The sequence below is a fragment of the Amyelois transitella genome, chromosome 31, assembly GCF_032362555.1.
Source record: "Amyelois transitella isolate CPQ chromosome 31, ilAmyTran1.1, whole genome shotgun sequence".
NCBI lineage: Eukaryota > Metazoa > Arthropoda > Insecta > Lepidoptera > Pyralidae > Amyelois > Amyelois transitella.
Window position 1 is genome coordinate 738,436 of NC_083534.1, and position 20,987 is coordinate 759,422.

General features: G+C 39.2%; 1 protein-coding gene across 1 annotated transcript in view; it reads left to right on the forward strand.

Moving 5' to 3' along the window:
• The first annotated feature begins 5,805 nt into the window (after window positions 1-5,805).
• Window positions 5,806-20,987, forward strand: part of LOC106136572 (uncharacterized) — a 37,934-nt gene continuing 22,752 nt past the window's right edge. The window contains exons 1-12 of the mRNA XM_060953324.1: window positions 5,806-5,912; window positions 7,253-7,291; window positions 10,158-10,351; window positions 10,944-11,033; window positions 11,852-11,974; window positions 12,785-12,931; window positions 13,402-13,526; window positions 14,418-14,574; window positions 15,023-15,117; window positions 17,699-17,867; window positions 19,013-19,146; window positions 20,256-20,377. Of these exons, the coding sequence (XP_060809307.1) occupies window positions 7,261-7,291; window positions 10,158-10,351; window positions 10,944-11,033; window positions 11,852-11,974; window positions 12,785-12,931; window positions 13,402-13,526; window positions 14,418-14,574; window positions 15,023-15,117; window positions 17,699-17,867; window positions 19,013-19,146; window positions 20,256-20,377 (1,387 nt within the window). The 5' untranslated portion in view covers window positions 5,806-5,912; window positions 7,253-7,260. The remainder of the gene's footprint in view (window positions 5,913-7,252; window positions 7,292-10,157; window positions 10,352-10,943; window positions 11,034-11,851; window positions 11,975-12,784; window positions 12,932-13,401; window positions 13,527-14,417; window positions 14,575-15,022; window positions 15,118-17,698; window positions 17,868-19,012; window positions 19,147-20,255; window positions 20,378-20,987) is intronic.

The following is a 20,987-nucleotide window of genomic DNA, read 5'->3' on the forward strand; positions in this document are numbered from 1 at the left end:
TATTAGTGCCGGACACATAAAGGTACAAATAAATAAAATAAATACCCTTTACAAGTTCGTAATTAAAGACCGAACCTAGCTCCTCTCCAAAGAGATCATCTCCAGAGAGAGAGAGAAGAGGACGCCGGAGAAAGCGAGATGATGATGGTTTAAGAATCTTCAAATTGAAATTAATAAATGAAATTAAATATTCTTTATTGAATTAAATAATAATAGCAACATAATTCAACTTAGTAAAAGGCTGCCTTATCGGATTAAGCAATTATTTCCGGGCGGCCTTTTCGATAAGGGTGTGAGAATAAAGGCCGGGTAGAATTGTGAGATCGTGGATTCTTCTAGAAACCAAGTAATTTGCTAAATATTTTGTTGTTAAACCATTTTGTTGGTGGTACCTTGTAGCGTTCAAAGTTTTCACTGAAGTTCTGAAACAAAAATAAAGAGAGATTGATGAGACAATTGAGATTCAAATAGTGGCAGGTTGCTAACCATAAAAAGAAGAATCCCAAGTTTATAAGCCTATCCCTTAGTCGACCTTTACGACATACATGGGAATGAGATGGAGTGGTCCTATTCTTTTTTATATTGGTACCAGGAATCACACGGCACATCTATCATTATTCAAGCAGAAACTATATTTTAAAACAAATTAGGTACTATTACTTACCTCAGATTCATCACTTTCTTTTTCTGTGTGGGCCGTAAGCTTGTTCGTTCTTGGGCCTTTAGGAGTAGGCCCCTTGTATTCATCATCATAATCGTCATTAATATCCTTAGATCCTGACTGTTTCTGGATCACGATGCATCTGGAGGAATTTAGTCGAACCGGTAAATCGGAAATTAATCTATACTAATATTATAAAGCTAAAGAGTTTGTTTGTTTGAACGCGCTAACCTCAGGTACTACTGGTTCGAATTGAAAAATTCTTTTTGCGTTGAATAGACCATTTATCGAGGAAGGCTTTAGGCTATATAACATCACGCTGCGGAGCAAAGAAATAATGGAATATGTGAAAAAAACGGGGAAAATTATTCATCCGTGAGGGCTTCAATGATGCCCAAAATAACTATTCCACGCGGACGAAGTCGCGGGCACAGCTAGTCGTAAAATAAATAGGTATCCCTTGGATAGGCGTGTAACATCTTCGCCTTTATCGTCAGTTACCATCAGGTGAGATGGAAGCCTATCCCTATCCCAATATTGGATTAAAAGACATTCAATTACCATCAAATCCATCGGTTCATCATCAAGTGAGATGGAAGACAAATGCCTTATCCAATTTTGAATTAAGACATAAACGTTACTTTTAATCACGTCTATACCCGCTGCGGGGTAGACAGAGCCAGCAGTCATTAAAAGGCTGAAAGGATTGAGACTCGAATAGTGCTAACAGGTTGCTAGCCCATCGCGTTCAAAAGCATTTCAAAGTTTATATGCCTATCCTTTAGTCGCCTTTAACGACGTCCATTGGAAAGACATAGAGTTGTTGTGCTCTGCCTAGAAGTGTCAGAAACCACACGGCAATAATCGGTAAGCTCGTCTCGTCTCACCTTGGTATTCTCGACGATACCTCGTCAGAGGAAATTGAACCTGCGAATAATTAAATAATGATAATTAACATACACACAGACACGTCTCTAACTTTCCGGGTTTGACAGAGTCAATGGTCAAAAGTCACGAAGGCTGGATGGCGTGATGGATTTGAGAAATATAAATAGATTTATTTTCAATATTTAGTGCCGTGTGGTTCTCGGCAACAGTACAAAAGAAAAAATAAGACCACTCCGTCTCATTCTCACGGATGTCGTAAAAGGCGACTAAGGGATAGGGGAAGGGATAGGGTTGCTTTTTTTAGGCGATGGTCTAGCAACCTGTCACTATTTGATTCTCAATTCTATCATTAAGCCAAATAGCTGAGCGTGGCCTATCAGTCTTTTCAAGACTGTTAGCTCTGTCTACCCCACAAGGAATATAGACGTGACCATATGTACGTATGTATGTATGCACCAAAAATAGGGTATCAAAATTAATATTTTATTCAGGAAATAGGTCTTAGTAGGCACGTTTACACATCATTTCAATAATCCTAGTAATATTAAAAATGCGAAAGTTTGTGAGCATGTCAGGATGTCAGTGTGGATGTTTGTTACTCTTTCACGCCAAAACTACTTAACTCATTACGATGAAATTTGGTATGTAGGTAGCTGAAGAAGAATAACTTAATAGGCATCCATGACATGACATCCATAGGAAAAAGATGGAGTGGTCCTATTCTTTTTGCATTGGTGCCGGGAACCACACGGCATTTTTGGTGCAGTTGGATAATAACTTACCTGTAGCTGTAGGAACAAAAAAACAGACACAAAACACAAGCAACCAGTGAGACCACATTTTGTATGAACTTGGGCAATTATCTGTGCTATTTTATATAATTTTTAACAGATAACTTACACATAGACTTTAACGGCCTTTGTGGCGCAGCGGTAGTACGCTTGTCTGTGACACCGGAGGTCCCGGGTTCGAATCCCGGCCGGGGCATGATGAGATATGGGACTTTCACTGATTGGCCTGGGTCTTGGATGTTTATCTATATAAGTATTTATTATAAAAAATAGTATCGTTAAGTGCCGTGTGGTTCCACAAAAAAGAATAGGACCACTCCATCTCTTTCCCATGGATGTCGTAAAAGGTGACTAAGGGATATGCTTACAAACTTGGGATTCTTTTGTTAGGCGATGGGCTAGCAACCTGTCACTATTTGAATCTCAATTCTACCATTAAGCCAAATAGTTGAACGTGGGCATTCAGGCTTTTCAAGACTGTTGGCTCTGTTTACCCCGCAAGGGATATAGACGTAACCATATGTATGTATCGTTAAGTTAGTATCCCATAACACAAGTCTCGAACATACTTCGAGGCTAACTCAATCTGTGTAATTTGTCCCGTATATATTTATTTATTTATTTAATTATATAAATGCACATTATAAATTAATATTCCACTTATGTATACTCTTACAATTCAACTATAGAATAGGACCACTCCATTTGTTCCCAATGGATGTCGTGAAGAGCGAGTAAGGGGAAACGGTGATAAAAATTGACTTATTTATCCATAGACATAAGTTATCTTTGAACAAATGAGCCCGTATATTCTCAAATCTGTCTAAATCGTAGTAAATGTTTGATAATGATACGGGTAACGGTTGCCGCCTCTATTGTGACAAGAGTTTAGATGGTCTATGTTCAATCTCCTCAACGGAATCTGTGGCGCAGCGGTAGTACGCTTGTCTGTGACACCGGAGGTCCCGGGTTCGAATCCCAGGCGGGGCATGATGAGAAAAGAACTTTTTCTGATTGGCCTGGGTCTTGGATGTTTATCTATATAAGTATTTATCACTACATAGTATAAAACAAAGTCGCCCATTTTGTCTGTAGTCCCTTCGTATGCATAAAACTTTAAAACTACGCAACGGATTTTGATGCGGTTTTCACTAATAGAAAGAGTATTTTCTCCGACAGGTTTTTATATATAATTGAAATACATTGAAACTATATTAGCTGAGTTATAGCGATTTATGTCCAAGAAGTCAGAAAAAAAATCTAATTGAAGATTGCATTTGTGCGTGCGCCGCTTATACCGTTGGATACAAGTAAGAACAATGTATAGCAAAAACATTGGTCTTTATTAGTTCTACAAAAAAGTCCGCGATGACATATATCCAGCTTTTTTATTTAAGTCACAAAAACTACTTTTCTGTATTAAAAAAACATTTAATTCGTTGGGTGATGTTTAACTGGTGATATAACCAATAATACATATATCCTTATCAAAATAAGTAAGTTCATCATCACGAGCATTTAATTTAGATTATTTTTGCAGTTTACAGTGTGTTATTTAGACATATAGTTTAGGAGATATCACGATATTAGATGATAGTATTGCGGCACGGTACGGGCCGGCCGCGGCGGCGGGGGCAGCGTCCCTATAAATAGCGTAGGGGGGGCGATCAAAGAAGAGTCACAGAAACCAAAAAACATTTTAATATTTTAAACGCGGTTAAGGGAAAGAGAAGTTATTGTGAATTGAAAATTAGTATCCAATATGTGTTGGTGCGTTGACTGTATTTGTCGAAGTAGCGGGATACACGCAAACGAAGTGGCGCGGGTCAGCTAGTTATAAAATATATCTAGTATCGTTTTGTTAGTATCTCGTAACACAAGTCTCGAACTCACTTCGAGGCTAGCTCAATCTATGTAATTTGTCCCTTATATACATATTTATTTCTTTTTATTATTATTTATTTAATTAATCTAGTTTTCCAGCCATGTGCCGTGTGGTTGCCGGCACTAATATAAAAAAGAATCCAATAAAACTCTTTCACATGGATGTCGTAAAAGGCGGCTATGGGGTATGTAAGACTTGACAAACATACATATAATCACGTCTTTTACCCAGAGGGGTAGTCAGAGACTACATCCTTCCACTTGTCACTATCTCTGAATACTTCCTTCGCTTCATCCACATTCTTGCCTCTCTTCATGCAAACTCGGCGGTTTCGGGTAATCTTGACCTGACCCTTTGCCAGGACGTCCTTAATTTGATCAAGATACGTTCGTCTAGGCCTCCCCACTCCGACCTTTCCCTCCACATTCAAGACTTGACATTATATTAGTCACCTAATATAAGTAAACCTTATCCATTATACCACACACTTAAATAAATAAATCTATACTAATATTATAAAGCTGAAGAGTTTGTTTGTTTGTTTGAACGCGCTAATATCAGGAACTACTTGTTCGAATTGAAAAATTCTTGTTGCGTTGATTAGACCATTTATCGAGGAAGGCTTTAGGCTATATAACATCACGCTGCAACTATAAGGAGCGAAGAAATAATGGAAAATGTGAAACAAAAATGGGGAAAATTATTCATCCTTCAGTGCTTCAATGTTGCCCAAAATAACTATTCCACGCGGACGAAGTCGCGGGCACAGCTAGTTATTTCATGAAGAAAAGAAAACTCCGACCTTGCTTATCATTCGTATCGGCTAAATTAAATTCAATATACGAGGACCTCTATTCCCATACGTAACGCTCCTTACCAGAGATCAGGGTAATTGGTCCTCCAGCAACTAGGTCCAAGAACTACGTTTGTGAACAAAATGTATTGGTTTAGGGGTCAAATGAATTGGTCCTTAATGAGTCTTTAATTTAACGGGGCACAGGTCAAATGAGTTATCGACGCATTTCGATAATGACTGTGTGGTAAAGTGATGTAACTTTAAAAAAAAATATAAGTTAATAATTTTTTTTGTGGTTCCCGGCACCAATGAAAAAAAGCCGCTCCATCTCTTTCCAATGGATGTCGTAAAATGCGATTAAGGGATAGGCTTACAAACTTGGGTTTTTTTAGGCGATGGGCTGACGTGACCATATGTATGTATGTATGTAATTTTTAAGTAATTGGCTCATGCAGACTAACGTTCTAACGTTTGTTTATAATCATTTTTTTTTGAGACAAATTACACAGATTGAGTTGGCCTCGAAGTAAGTTCGAGACTTGTGTTACGAGATATTAACCCAAGGATTCTAAAGATACTTTGTAAAAATACTTATATAGATAAACATCTAAGACCCAGGCCAATCAGAAAAGTTCTTTTCTCATCATGCCCTGGTCAGTTTTCGAACACAGGACCTCCGGTGTCACAGACAAGCGTACTACCGCTGCGCCACAGAGGCCGTCTATTAATTTCCGAGTTACAACGCTTCAAACTCATGCGCAGAATAAATTACACACTATTTAATGTTCGCAGTGTCGATGCGACGGGCGGAGAGTGATAGTGAAAGTATTATTAAATAATAATTATTAATAATTAATTAATAGTGTTGGTCAACAAAGAATCGTGTTAATGGTGATTATTTCAAATGTTTATTGTGTCTTGTGGTTTCCAGATTAAAATCAATCTTGTCTAAGGATATCGTAAAAAGCGATTAAGGGAGTAAACGTTCTGTGACAAGCATGATCCTAGTTGGGTCGTGTCCTGTTATTTATAGAACTGAGGTCAGAGGGAGTCACTGAATACGTTACCACGATCCAATATAGACGGCGTCTGTGGCGCAGCGGTAGTACGCTTGTCTGTGACACCGGAGGTCCCGGGTTCGAATCCCGGCCAGGGCGTGATGAGAAAAGGGATTTTTCTGTGTTATATATATGTATTTATTACAAAATGTATCATTGGGTTAATATCTCGTAACACAAGTGTAGCGGCCGTTCAGCCTCCATGGACAAACGACTCTTTGACTTGACAAATTTAGATGACTAAAACCGACTGACAGACTGATGAAAAAAAGGACAATCGACTTGGACACTAAGGAGACGACCATAAGACGACAAGACGTATCTTGAACGGGAAAATTATTTTTTACTAGAGGCCGCCCGCGACTTCGTCCGCATGGAAACCCTATCAATCCCGCGGGAACTCTGGGATAGCTATCTGGGATAGGGATAGATGCGCCACAGATATAAAAGTAGCCTATGTGTTATTCTGGGTCTTCAGCTACCTACATACCAAATTTCATGGTAATCGGTACAGTAGTTTGTGCGTGAAAGAGTAACAAACATCCATACAAACTTTCGCCTTTATAATAGTAGTAGGATTTAGACACAGACAGACAACAGACTCTCGGCCCGTTCAAAGAGTCTGAAACTTACTTCGAGGTTAACTCAATCTGTGTAATCTGTCCCGTATATATTTATTTATTTTATTTAGTTATATTATCGAAGGATAGCGTGATAATTTTGTGATCGTTTTTGAGATATGTATTATAGTTTTAGGACTGAGTTAAAAACTGCGTGTGATTCGAAAGACACATTACTCTTGTAGCTTCAAATACAATGTGGCATTTATATTTCTGTGGTCTTAAAATACTCTGATGACTGTAATTATAACACAACTAGATGTACCCGCGACTTCGTCCGCGTGGAATAGTCATTTTGGGCATCATTGAAGCCCGCAAGGATAAATAATTTTCCCCGTTTTTTCACATTTTCCTTCGCTCCTAATAGTTGCAGCGTGATGTTATAATAATATAGCCTTAAGCCTTCCTTGATAAATGGTCTATTCAACGCAAAAATAATTTTTCACTTCGAAGCAGTAGTTCCTGAGATTAGCGCGTTCAAAGGAACAAACAAACTCTTCAGCTTTATAATATTAGAATAGATTACGTTTTCATGACATTTTTGGTTTTACAGAATCCAAAATGCTGATCTGGCCCATATTTCTTCTTTTTGGTAAGTTTTTAAGAACAATTTACTACATCGATAGTTTTTAAATAGTTATGTATATATATGTATCTCTACGCCACTCGTCACAACATCCAATCAAACAACTACTGTCAATCATCGCGAAGAAATTGACGCGCTCAACCAATAGCAGCGAAGAATCTAAATCGCGATTTCAAAGATTTCATGGATTGGAGCATTAATACAACCTCCAACACAACATCGTCTGTCGCGCGGTTCCCCAGGCGTCACACCAGCCTGGCGGAAGATCTTCCCTTTGGTGGCGGTCGAGCCGAATCATCGCTCCCGCTACATACCTATATGTACATAAATGACATACATATATAAAAATAGGTAAAAAAACTTTTTAACTTAAACGGTTTTATGTTAAACATACATTGCAATGTTTAATATAAATGTACTAAAAACCAAAAAATAATAAAATAGATACAGTCGTGGGAACTATAAACATATGCATAGACTAGACTAAAATAAAACCGTGGGGCACGTCAATTGTCTACAATCGTTGATTAAAATGTTTGTTTTGTAATGTTACACTATAATTAGGATTTTATTTAGGATAGAACGATTAAAGACAAACTACGAGCAGTGAAACGATTCCTCGCTAGCCAGCAAAATAGTAAGTAATTTGCGCACCGTCTGCGGGCCAACTGCCTAACGACGAATTAAACGATTCTTCTATCGCACATTAAGTCTATAATTTGTAGACAATTGACGTGCCCCACGGTTTTATTTTAGTCTAGTCTATGCATATGTTTATAGTTCCCACGACTGTATCTATTTTATTATTTTTTGGTTTTTAGTACATTTATATTAAACATTGCAATGTATGTTTAACATAAAACCGTTTAAGTTAAAAAGTTTTTTTACCTATTTTTATTTTCTAGTTTTTAGTTTTTTTGTTTTTGTAACGAATAAACTCAAAAACTACTGGACCGATTTGAATGAAATTTGGCACAGGGATAGACTTAACCTTCAGGAGTAACATAGGCTACATTTTATCCCACTGCTTAGATTTTAATTTTGAATAGTAAATTGTATTCTACTTGTTGAGACCTTTCATTTGATACCCATGTTGATGGGATTGATAAAACCTAAGTTATCCGCCATTTTGTAGAGGCCGCCATCTTGGATTTCAATTTTTTATAGTATATTGTATTCTGCTTGTTGAGCCCTTTCATTTGATACCCATATTGATGGGATTAATGAAACCTAAATTATCCGCCATTTTGTAACGGCGGCCATCTTGAATTTATAATGATAATGAATAAACATAATTATATTGTCACCAAAATCCAAAGTGTATACAAAATTTCAGATGAATCGGTTGACAGGAAGAGGGTGAAATTTGAATTACTAAATTTGACCCAAGAATAAATAAAACAAACGGGGTGAGCTAAATAAAACCGTTTAAAAAAAGACTATATCCCTTGCGGGGTAGAGCGACACATAGTTCAGCTGAATTGAGATTTAAATGATTCTGCTAGTCATCTTGTTGTTTGACGTATTTTCGTCAAATCAGGATATTTATTGTTTTCCAAGAAAGGGTCACAGCTGGACTGCAAAAATTATCGTGGTATAAGCCTGCTTAGCGTCGTCGGCAAATTGTATGCTAAGGTATTGATTAATAGAGTCAGGAATGGAACTGATGACAAAATATGGGATGCTCAAGCGGGATTTCGAAAGGGAATACTCTTGACCTGACTCTTTGCCAGGACGTCATTAATTTGACGTACTCATATATACATACATATATATATATATATAGACAGAGTCAACAGTTTTGAAAGGACTGAATGGCCACGTTCAGCTATTTGGTTTAATGATAGAATTGAGATTTAAATAATGTCAGGTTGCTAGCCCGTCACCTAAAAAAGGAATCCCAAGTTTGTAAGCCTATCTATTAGTCGCCTTTTACGTGAAGTGCTTCACTTAGCGTATAGTAAAACTCCGTCCGCCTTTTTTACTACGCTTTTATTTCTACGCAAATGGTCTCATCATCACATTAAATTATATTGTCGGTTTACGCAAAGATGTTTATTTGCGTAGCTCAAACTCAACGAATCAATATCCTTATTTATTAACTCGCATTATTGCGTTTTCTTGATTAAATACAAATAATAGTTATCATAAAAACAATAAGAACAGCCCATTCCGATATAACTAAACGATAATTATGTGTTTGTTGAGTAAATTTGACTGACGAGCTGGCATGAAGAGAGTTATGAATGTGGATGAAGCGCAAGTAGTATGCAGGTATCGTGGCATGTGGAAAGATGTAGTCTCTGCCTACCTGTTCGGGTCGTGTGTTCCTAGTACTTCATAATCTTACTTATGGATGTCGTAAAAGGCGACTAAGGGAAAGGCTAGTAGACTTGGGATTCTTTTTGTAGGCAATGAGCTAGCAACTTGTCAGCTGCACAGTCTTTTCGAGACTGTGTTTTCAAGACTGTTGGCTCTGTCTGCCCCGCAAGGGATATAGACGTGATTTTATATATGTCTGTTACGATCTGTCTAAATTACATTTATCACGTCCATATTCCTTGCAGGGTAGACAGAGCCAGATGTCTTAAAAGACCGACAGGCCACGTTCACCTGTTAGGCTTAATGATAGAATTGAAATTAAAAAAATGAAAGATTGCTAGCCCATCGCCATAAGAAGAATCCAAAGTTTATACCTAAGCCTATCCCTTAGTCGCCTTTACGATATTCTTAGGAAAGAGATGGAGTGTTTTATTTTTTTATATCGGTGCCGGGAACCACACTATATTACTTATTATAAAGTTATATCGGTGCCGGGAACCACACCGTTTTATTATTAAGTAGTATTCTCCACCAGATTATTATTCCACAGTGACATCAACGTCGTGTTCTTCAACTGGCCTTCAGCTTCTCTTCCCTGCCCATCGCCAGTACATCTTCCTCATCAAGACCACCGTATCAACGGGATTGGAAGCCAGCGAGACCTACTGGTCTTTAGACGGGAAGCTGTCTGTTCTGGTGGAGAATAACTTCACCAGGGCAAGGTTTCAGCTGGAGGACTTAGAGGTTAATCTATACTAATATTATAAAGCTGAAGAGCTTGTTTGCTTGTTTGTTTGAACGCGCTAATCTCAGGTACCTACAACTGGTTCGAATTGAAAAATTATTGTCGTGTCGAATAGATTTTTTATCGAGGAAGGCTTTGGGCTATAAAATATCACGTTGCAACTATTAGGAGCGAAGAAATAATGGAAAATGTGAAGAAAAACGGGGAAAATTATTTATCATTGTGGGCTTCAATGATGCCCAAAATAACTATTCCACGCGGACGAAGTCGCGGGCACAGTTAGTCATGAATATAATCACGTCTTGATACCTTAAGGTCGACAGATCCAAAAGTGTCTCGTGAAAGTGTCTAAAGACTGATAGGCCACGTTCAGCTGTTTGGCTTTAAGATAGAATTGAGATTCAAATAGTGACAGTTTGCCAGACCATTGCCTTAAAGAAGAATCCCGAGTTTATAAGCACAACCCTCAGTCGCCTTTAACGATATCCATGGGAACAAGATGGAGATGGTCCTATTCTTTTTTTTATTGGTGCCGGGTACCACACGGCACAAGAAGACGGACTGATATGTTTTTCTTTTTCATAATTTCAGGCATCTGCGTACAGTGGAGGAAACAACTACTATAACAAGTCCCTTGAAGCCGAGAAATATTTGACGGAGCCATGGGAGGTGGACTTTTATGTAAGTTTTAGATTGTTAAAGATTATTTAGATCATTAAAAGAAGATGTAGTTACAGGAATAGAAAAGGGTATGTTAAGATGGTTCGGTCATGTGGAGAGGATGAATGAAAACAGGTTGACTAAGCAGATATACAAGGAGAGTGTGGAGGGAAAGTTCGGGGTGGGAAGACCTAGACGAACGTATCTTGATCAAATTAAGGACGTCCTGGTAAAGGGTCAGGTCAAAAGTACCCGAAACCGCCGAGCTTGCATGAAGAGAGTTGTATGTATTTATATTGTTGACGTGACATACATACATACATAAAATCACGCCTCTTTCCCGGAGAAGAGGCAGAGACTACCTCTTTCCACTTGCCACGATCTCTGCATATTTCCTTCACTTCATCCACATTCATAACTCTCTTCATGCAAGCTCGGCGTCGATCACATAAAAGGCGACAAAAAGAGTCTTACAAACTAAGAAAGTAATAAAGATGAATCTGAGGTAAGTGATAGTAATTTGTTTTAAAATATACTTAGTTTCTGCTTGAATAATGATGGATACGCCGTGTGATTCCCGGTACCAATACAAAAAAGAATAGGACCACTCCATCTCTCTCCCATGGATGTCGTAAAAGGCGACTAAGGGCTGAGCTAATAAACTTGGGATTCTTCTTTTAGGCGATGGGCTAGCAACCTGTCACTATTTGAATCTCAATTCTATCATTAGGCCATACAGTGGCTATACAGATTAAGCTATTTCGGCTGTCCGTTGATGTGTCAGTGAATCAATCAGTCAATGTCTTATTTTAGATACATGGATGATATTTTGATTTCAGGAAAGCGGATCAATCGATTCAATATATTTGGGTTCAGAGCCAGTTTGGTCAAAAAACGTGAAGAGGGCTCTGGCACTGAACTTCCAAGTGACCAAAAAGCCAGGCACATATAAAATCAGTGAGGTAATAATGTAATCTGTACTAATATTATAAAGCTGAAGAGTTTGTTTGTTTGAACGCGCTAATCTCAGGAACTACTGGTTCAAATTGAGAAATTCTTTTTGCGTTGAATACACCATTAATCGAGGAAGGCTTTAGGCTTTATAACATCACACGCACACACACACGCTGCAACTATAAGGAGCGAAGAAATAATTTAAAATGTGAAATAAAAACGGGGAAAATTATTCATTCTTGAGGGCTTCATTATATAGAATTCGTTTTGTGTCATTTCTGGCACTTTAGAATGGATTTCGTAAAAAGCGACCAAGAGGTAATAAACTTTGTTTAAATTGATGGGCTAGCAACCTGTCACTATTTGAATCTCAACTCCATCTATGATCCATACAGCTGAATGTGGCATTTCAATCTTTTCACGACTTTCTTCTCAATTCTTTCATCAATCTCTCTTTATTTTTACACGACTGTCTTTACTGTTTACCCCGCAAGGGATACAGACTTGTTTACACATACATACATACATATAATCACGTCTATATCCCTTGCGGGGTAGACAGAGCCAACAGTCTTGTAAAGATTAATAGGCCACGTTCAGCTGTTTGGCTTTAAGATAGAATTGAGATTCAAATAGTGACAGGTTGCTAGCCCATCGCCTAAAAGAAGAATCCCAAGTTTATAAGCCTACCCCTTAGTCGCCTTTTACGACATCCATGGGAGAGAGATGGAGTGGTCCTATTCTATTTTCTGTTAGTGCCGGGAACCACACGGCACACTTGTTTATATGCGTGTAACGATGCGATTTATCATTTACAGCCTTGCCTCTACAATCTGTGTCACGTAGTTTACACGACCAATGGAAACAGTCTGAAGAAATACACGAACCAAAGAGTTGTCTCCATCGGAACTGAGTACTATTGGACCACAATACCAACAGCTCTGGACTATATAGGTCGAGGATATGTGAGCATCTAAAAATATCCATTTTCTGTCGTACAGCTAATATGTCGAATTGATGAATCTGCCTAATCGACGAATCTGTCGAGTAGCAAATCTGCCGAATTACGAATCTGTCCAGTACAGAATCTGTCGTACACCGAACAAAGGCACTCAGTCTCTTTGTCATGGATGTCGTAAAAGGCGACTGAGGGATAGGCTTACAAACTTGGGATTCTTTTTTTTGGGCGATGCGCTAGCAACCTGTCACTATTTGAATCTCAATTCTATCATTAAGCTAAATAGCTGAACGTGGCCATTCAGTCTTTTAAAGACTGTTGGCTCTGTCTACCTCGCAAGGGATATAGACTATATATGTGACTATATAATATGTATGTAACAATGGCCTATTAGTGAGAGGGCCCGTGTGACAGATATATAGATGACACTAAAAAAAATTGTCGATATTTTTTTTTTTCATTCATTCACTTTTGCAGCCGGAATCTATGGCGTTGAGTGAACGAGTGTACGACATAGATGAAGTGAAGGGACTACTAAGCTTGGAGCTAAAGGGAACATTCCAATACAGAACCTATGATAATCTCCTCAGCACTGTTACTTCGTGAGTACCTACGTTTAGTTTAAACATAGTACATACTTACATACATTTTGACGGCTTCTGTGGCGCAGCGGTAGTACGCTTGTCTGTGACACCGGAGGTCCCGGGTTCGAATCCCGGCCAGGGCATGATGAGAAAAGAACTTTTTCTGATTGGCCCGGGTCTTGGATGTTTATCTACATAGGTATATAAGTATTTATTATAAAATATAGCATCGTTGAGTTAGTATCTCGTAACACAAGTCTCGAACTTACTTCGAGGCTAACTCAATCTGTGTAATTTGTCCTGTATGTATTTATTTATTTATACATAAAGTCATATTTATATCTCTTGCGGGCTAGACAGAGCCTTGAATAGGCCACGTTCTGCTGTTTGGTTTTATGATAGAATTGAGTTTCAAATAGTGACAGGTTGCTAGCCCATCGCCTAAAAGAAGAATCCTTAGTTTATACGCCTATCCCCTCATTTCTATATCGTATTCGTACGACATCCATTGGAAAGAGATGGAGTAGTCCTATTCTAATATAAAATTGAGAACATTAAGCCAAACAGCTGAACGTGGCTAATCAATCTTTTCAAGACTGCTGGCTCTGTCTATCTCGCAAGGGATATAGACGTGAATACATGTATGTATGTCATATAATAAATTCGTGTGGTTCCCGGCACCAATACAAAAAAAAAGAATAGGACCACTCCATCTCTTTCCCATGGATTTCGTAAAAGGCGACTAAGGAATATGCTTACAAACTTGGGATTCCTTTTGTAGGCGATGGGCTAGCAACCTGTCACTATTTGAATCTCAATTCTATCATTAGGTTGGCTCTGTCTACCCCGCAAGGGATATAGACGTGACCATATGTATGTATGTATGTATGTAAAATTGATTGCTTACAGACTTTCCTTGTATTACGAGTCACACCGCCCCATGCCTGACGTTCATGAACTGGATTTGAACCGAACGTCCATCATGTACGAGACCAGTGACTCCAGCAACCCATCCAACGGCATCAGGGAGTACAGTCAGGAATATTTGAAGAATAAGACTTACAGGGTAAGATTACAATCATTTGGATCTCAATTACATGTATAGTCAGTCTTAAAATGACTTGTAGCGGGAGCGATGATTCTAGCCCGTCGCCTAAAAGAAGAATCCCAAGTTAAGTAATAGATAAAACATAAAATCTGAATATTTCTCGATTGAAATTAATTTTATGCCGAGCGGTTACCGGATCCAATACAAAAAATATAAAATAGGACCACTCCATCTCTTTCCCATGGATGTAGTAAAAGGCGACTAAGGGGCAGGCTTACAAACTTGGGATTCTTTTTTTAGGCGATGGGCTAGCAACCTATTTGAATCTCAATTCTGTCATTAAGCAAAATAGCTGAACGTGGCCTATCAGTCTTTTCAAGACTGTTGGCTCTGTCTACCCCACAAGGGATATAGATGTGACCATATGTATGTATGTTTGTATGAAATTGATTTTTCAATGTTGCAGATCCTTCTAAAAATTGCGACTGAAGGCATCGACGCTGAGAATATAGTTAGGAACGCCACGTTAATACATAATGTGGATTTCGCCATTTTGTTGAAGTAAGTTTCATACAGGTTATAGATGAAGATGTGAATGAAGCACGTAAGGAATATAAGAAAATGAAAGATTTGGTTAAGAAAGCTGTGATTAGAAAGAAAGAAGAGTATAAAGAGGATTTTGATAAAAGGCTATCAGAAGACTTTCAGTCAAATCTGAAAGTATTCTGGAAATCCGTAAGGTCAGCCCGAGGAAATACTATAACCAGAGAGCTGACTAGGATCAGATGCCAGGATGGTAGCGTTGTGAAAGGAGAAGAATGTGTACTAAAGATATGGAAGGACTATTTTGAAAGTTTATTTGAAAAAAAGGAAGGAAATAAGAAAGATTTCTGCTATAGCGAAGAAAAAGAGAATGAGATGGAAGGCGAAATTGAAATGTTCGAAATTGTGGAAGCACTTAAGAGTATGAAAGCGGGAAAGGCTGCTGGGTGTGATAGAGTGTCGGTCGAGATGCTTAAAGCAGGAAAAGGCGTAGTAGCTAGTCAGTTGTACTGCCTTTTCAATTTGTGTTGGAGAAGCGGCCGAGTACCAAAAGATTGGTGTAAGGCTGTTATCGTGCCACTTTACAAAGGAAAAGGGTCACAGCTGGACTGCAAAAAAATTATCGTGGTATAAGCCTGCTTAGCGTCGTCGGCAAATTGTATGCTAAGGTATTGATTAATAGAGTCAGGAATGAAACTGATGACAAAATATGGGATGCTCAAGCGGGATTTCGAAAGGGAATGGGATGTACTGATCAGGTCTTTTCCTTGCGGTGCATAGCCGAAAAGTTTTTGGCCAAGAGTCAAAAAGTCTATTGCACATTCGTAGATCTGGAAAAGGCCTATGACAGAGTTGAGAGGAATGAATTGTGGTCAGCACTTTCTATGCATGGGGTGAGCAGTCTCTTAATACGAGCACTGAAATCCTTATATGAGGATTCGAGTGCTTGTGTCAGGATAAACGGAGCGCACACTGAGTGGTTTAAGATTGAGAAAGGCGTTAGGCAAGGATGTGTTGCGTCACCGTGGCTGTTCAACCTATTTATGGATAGCTGTTTGACAGATTTGAAAGAGTCTAAAAGTGGATTAAGGATGAATGAGTTACTCGTCAAATGTCTGCTCTATGCCGACGATCAGGTTATACTGGCGTCATCAGCGGAGGAGTTACAGGAGATGGTAAACTGTATGCATGAAGCTTTAAAAGAGAAAGGAATGAAAGTGAACGTAAGTAAAACTAAAACACTGGTTTTTGAAATGGAGAAAGAAATGACAGCATGTAATATTTTGATTGGAGGAGAAAAAGTGGAGCAAGTGAAAGAGTTTGTATATCTAGGATCAAAGTTTACATCAGATGGCAAGTATGATAGTGATATTGAAAGGAGAGTGAACGCGGGGAACATGGTGAATGGAGCTTTGCATGCCTTTATGAGCAGTCAGAAACTATCCAAAAAGGCTCGACTGGCTGTGCACAGGGGCGTGTTGGTCCCGACATTAATGTATGGGAGTGAAAGTTGGGTATGGCAAAAGAAGCATGAAAGCAGAATAAATGCAGTGGAAATGAGAGCGTTAAGGAGTATGATGGGTGTGAAATTGAGTGACAGGATAAGGAACAGCGTGATAAGGGAATGTTGTGATGTGAAAGAAGATGTAGTTACAGGAGTAGAAAAGGGTATGTTAAGATGGTTCGGTCATGTGGAGAGGATGAATGAAAGCAGGTTGACTAAGCAGATATACAAGGAGAGTGTGGAGGGAAAGGTCGGAGTGGGAAGACCTAGACGAACGTATCTTGATCAAATTAAGGACGTCCTGGTAAAGGGTCAGGTCAAAAGTACCCGAAACCGCCGAGCTTGTATGAAGAGAGTTATGAATGTGGACGAAGCGAAAGAAGTATGTAGAGATCGTGGCAAGTGGAAAGAGGTAGTCTCTGCCTACCCCTCCGGGAAAGAGGCGTGATTTTATGTATGTATGTATGTATGTAAGTTTCATACACTCTCATCTATACTAATATTATAAAGCTGAAGAGTTTGTTTGTTTGTTTGAACGCGCTAATCTCAATAACTACTGGTTCTCATTGAATAATACTTTTTGTGTTGAAATGACCATTTATCGAAGAAGGCTTTAGGCTATATAACATCACGCTGCAACTATTAGGAGCGAAGAAATAATGGAAAATGTGAAAAAAAAAAACGGGGAAAATGCATTCCTCTTTGAGGGCTTCAATAATGATGATAACTATTCCACGCGGACGAAGTCACGTGTACATTCATACATACATAAAATCACGCCTTTTTCCCGGAGGGGTAGGCAGAGACTACCTCTTTCCACTTGCCACGATCTCTGCATACTTCCATCGCTTCATCCACATTCATAACTCTCTTCATGCAAGCTCGGCGGTTTCGGGTACTTTTGACCTGACCCTTTACCAGGACGTCCTTAATTTGATGAAGATACGTTCGTCTAGGTCTTCCCACTCCGACCTTTCCCTCCACACTCTCCTTGTATATCTGCTTAGTCAACCTGTTTGATTGAGTGATCTTTTTTGATTGATTAAATACTATTGATCAATAAGTCGCGTGTACAGCTTGTTATATATATTCCAGCACAATGTCTCAGCTGGACTACGAACACCTGGTGCTCCTGTTCGAGAACCTGATCCTTGGTACAAGTTACGACATCGAGACTTCAAGAAACATATTCCTGGAGATGGTACCTCACGTGAAGACGCACGCATGCGCTAGGTTCATCAAGTACTTGGTTATTGAGAAGAAGGTATATTTGTTGTTATTATTTGTTGTGCTGTGTGGTTCCCGGCAGTGCCGTGTGGTTCCCGGCACCAATACAAAAAAGAATAGGACCACTCCAACTCTTTCCCATGGATGTCGTAAAAGGCGACTAAGGGATAGGCTTTTAAAATTGCGATCCTTTTTTTTAGGCGATGGGCTAGCAATCTGTCACTATTTGGATCTCAATTCCAAAGTCTTGAAAAGACTGATAGGCCGCGTTCAGCTGTTAGGCTTAATGACGGAATTGAGATTAAAATAGTGACAGGTTGCTAGCCCATCGCCTACAAAAAGAATCCCAAATTTGTAAGTCTATCCCTTAGTCGCCTTTTACGACATCCATGGGAAAAGATTGGGTAGTCCTATTCTCTTTTCTTTTCGTGACAGGAAAATAGATAGAGAGATAAAACTCTTTATTGCACCATAAGAGTAATACATTCAGAACAGCACAAAACAGACAGAGATGGTACAAAGGCGGACTTATTGCTAATGCAATCTCTTCCACTCAACCTTTGGGTGGAAGGAAACCAAACAGGGAGGGCACGGGACACGGCAGATGCACTTGTTAACGGCCTCTGTGGCGCAGCGGTAGTACGCTTGTCTGTGACACCGGAGGTCCCGGGTTCGAATCCCGGCCAGGGCATGATGAGAAAAGAACTTTTCCTGATTGGCCTGGGTCTTGGATGTTTATCTATATAAGTATTTATTGTAAAATATAGTATCGTTGAGTTAGTATCTCATAACACAAGTCTCGAACTTACTTCGAGGCTAACTCAATCTGTGTAATTTGTCCTGTATACATTTATTTATTTATTTACTTGTTCTTTAAAAAATATTAAACCATGTGTCGATGCCCCGCCTTCGTATGAGCGGGGTAGACATCCAATATTTCATATTATGTATAAGTCCACCCTGATATACCTGGTCGTCCGAGTGTTGTAGCGGCAGGAAGCGAAGTCAGTGATGCGAGCCGCGCGCGGTACGTGGCCGTGCGCCCGCGCACCCCGCAGTGTCCCCCGCTGGGTTCCCCGCTTAGGGATGACTCCCAAATGTTGGGGAGCCGTGACACCAATTCTTGTTTGAGTACAAAATGGCAGACACACAGCAAATGATATATATCTGGTAATATTTCAGGATAAAATAGAAGACGCCGCAATCATAGCTTTGATACGGAAGATTCCATTTAACATAGCGAAATTCAACCAATCTTTGCTTGAGGAGCTGGAGGTCTTCACTAAACTGGGCCTGGACTTCAGTCCAGAGATCAGGTATTGACATTATATGATCAGGTATTTGAGCGAGAGATGAGGTATTGACATGACATGATCAGGTATTTGAGCGAGATATTAGGTATTGACATGACATGATCAGGTATTTGAGCGAGAGATGAGATATTGACATGACATGATCAGGTATTTGAGCGAGAGATGAGGTATTGACATGACATGATCAGGTGTTTGAGCGAGAGATTAGGTATTGACATGACAATGATCAGGTATTTGAGCGAGAGATTAGTTATTGACATGACATGATCAGGTATTTGAGCGAGAGATTAGTTATTGACATGACATGATCAGGTATTTGAGCGAGAGATGAGGTATTGACATGACATGATCAGGTATTTGAGCGAGAGATTAGTTATTGACATGACATGATCAGGTATTTGAGCGAGAGATTAGGTATCGACATGACATGATCAGGTAATATAGGGAGAGATTAGTTATTGACATGACAATGATCAGGTATTATAGGGAGAGATTACTTATTGACATGGCATGATCAGGTATTTGAGCGAGAGATGAGGTATTGACATGACATGATCAGGTATTTGAGCGAGAGATGAGGTATTGACATGACATGATCAGGTATTTGAACGAGAGTTGAGGTATTGACATGACATGATCAGGTATTTGAGCGAGATTTTAGGTATTGACATAACATGGTCACGTATTTGAGCGAGATTTTAGGTATTGACATGACATGGTCAGGTATTTGAGCTAGAGATGAGATATTGACATGACATGATCAGGTATTTTCAGCGTAAGATCACCGGAACTTACATCAGTAGATTAATCTGTACTGTACTAATATTATAAAGCTGAAGAGTTTGTTTGTTTATTTGAACGCGCTAATCTCAGGAACTACTGGTTCGAATTGAAAAAATCTTTTTGCGCTGAACAGACCATTTATCGAGGGCGGCTGTAGGCTATATAACATCACGCTGCAACTATAAGGAACAAAGAAATAATGGAAAAAATGAAAAAAAATACGGGGAAAATTATTCATCCTTGAGGGCTTCAATGATACCCAATAACTATTCCATGCGGACGGAATCGCGGGCAGATCTATGCTAAATACTGTTTATTTCTGCTTCCAGGAGAGCTGGTATCCTGAGCTTCGCGACACTTGTCCAGAAGACTCAGTACACCCACAATCAGGCCAGCTGTTGCACCAATTATTTGGACTACATCGTTGTCAAGTATTTCAGGATGTACAGCGGTAGGATATTTTTTTTTTAAGGGACAAATTACAAAGATTGTGTTAGCCTCGAAGTAAGTTCGAAACTTGTAGTACGAGATACTAAATCAACCATACTATATTTTATAATAAATACTTATATAGATAAACATTCAAGATCAAGGCCAATCAGAGACAGTTTCTCATCATGCCCTGGCCGGGATTCGAACCCGGGACCTGCGTACTATGTAAGCTATTAAACTATGTACACGGAGTTCTTTTTGAAATCTGAATCATCCGTATCTTACGCATGGACGTCGTAAAAGGTGACTAAAGGAATGGCTAACAAACTTGGGATTCTAAATTAGCCTATGTTCTAGCAACCTGTCACTATTCGAATCTATATACCATCATAAAACCACACAGTTCATCGCTCACATTGACTGTTGGCTCTGTCTACCTCGTTAAGGATAAAGATGTGAATGTATTTTTCAGTGCGGTGTGGTTACCGGCTCTAATACAAAAAAGAATAGGACCAGTCCATCTCTTTCCCATGGATGTCGTAAAAGGCGACTAAGGGATAGGCTTACAAACTTGGGATTCTATTTAAGGCGATGGGCTAGCAACCTGTCACTATTTGAATCTCAATTCT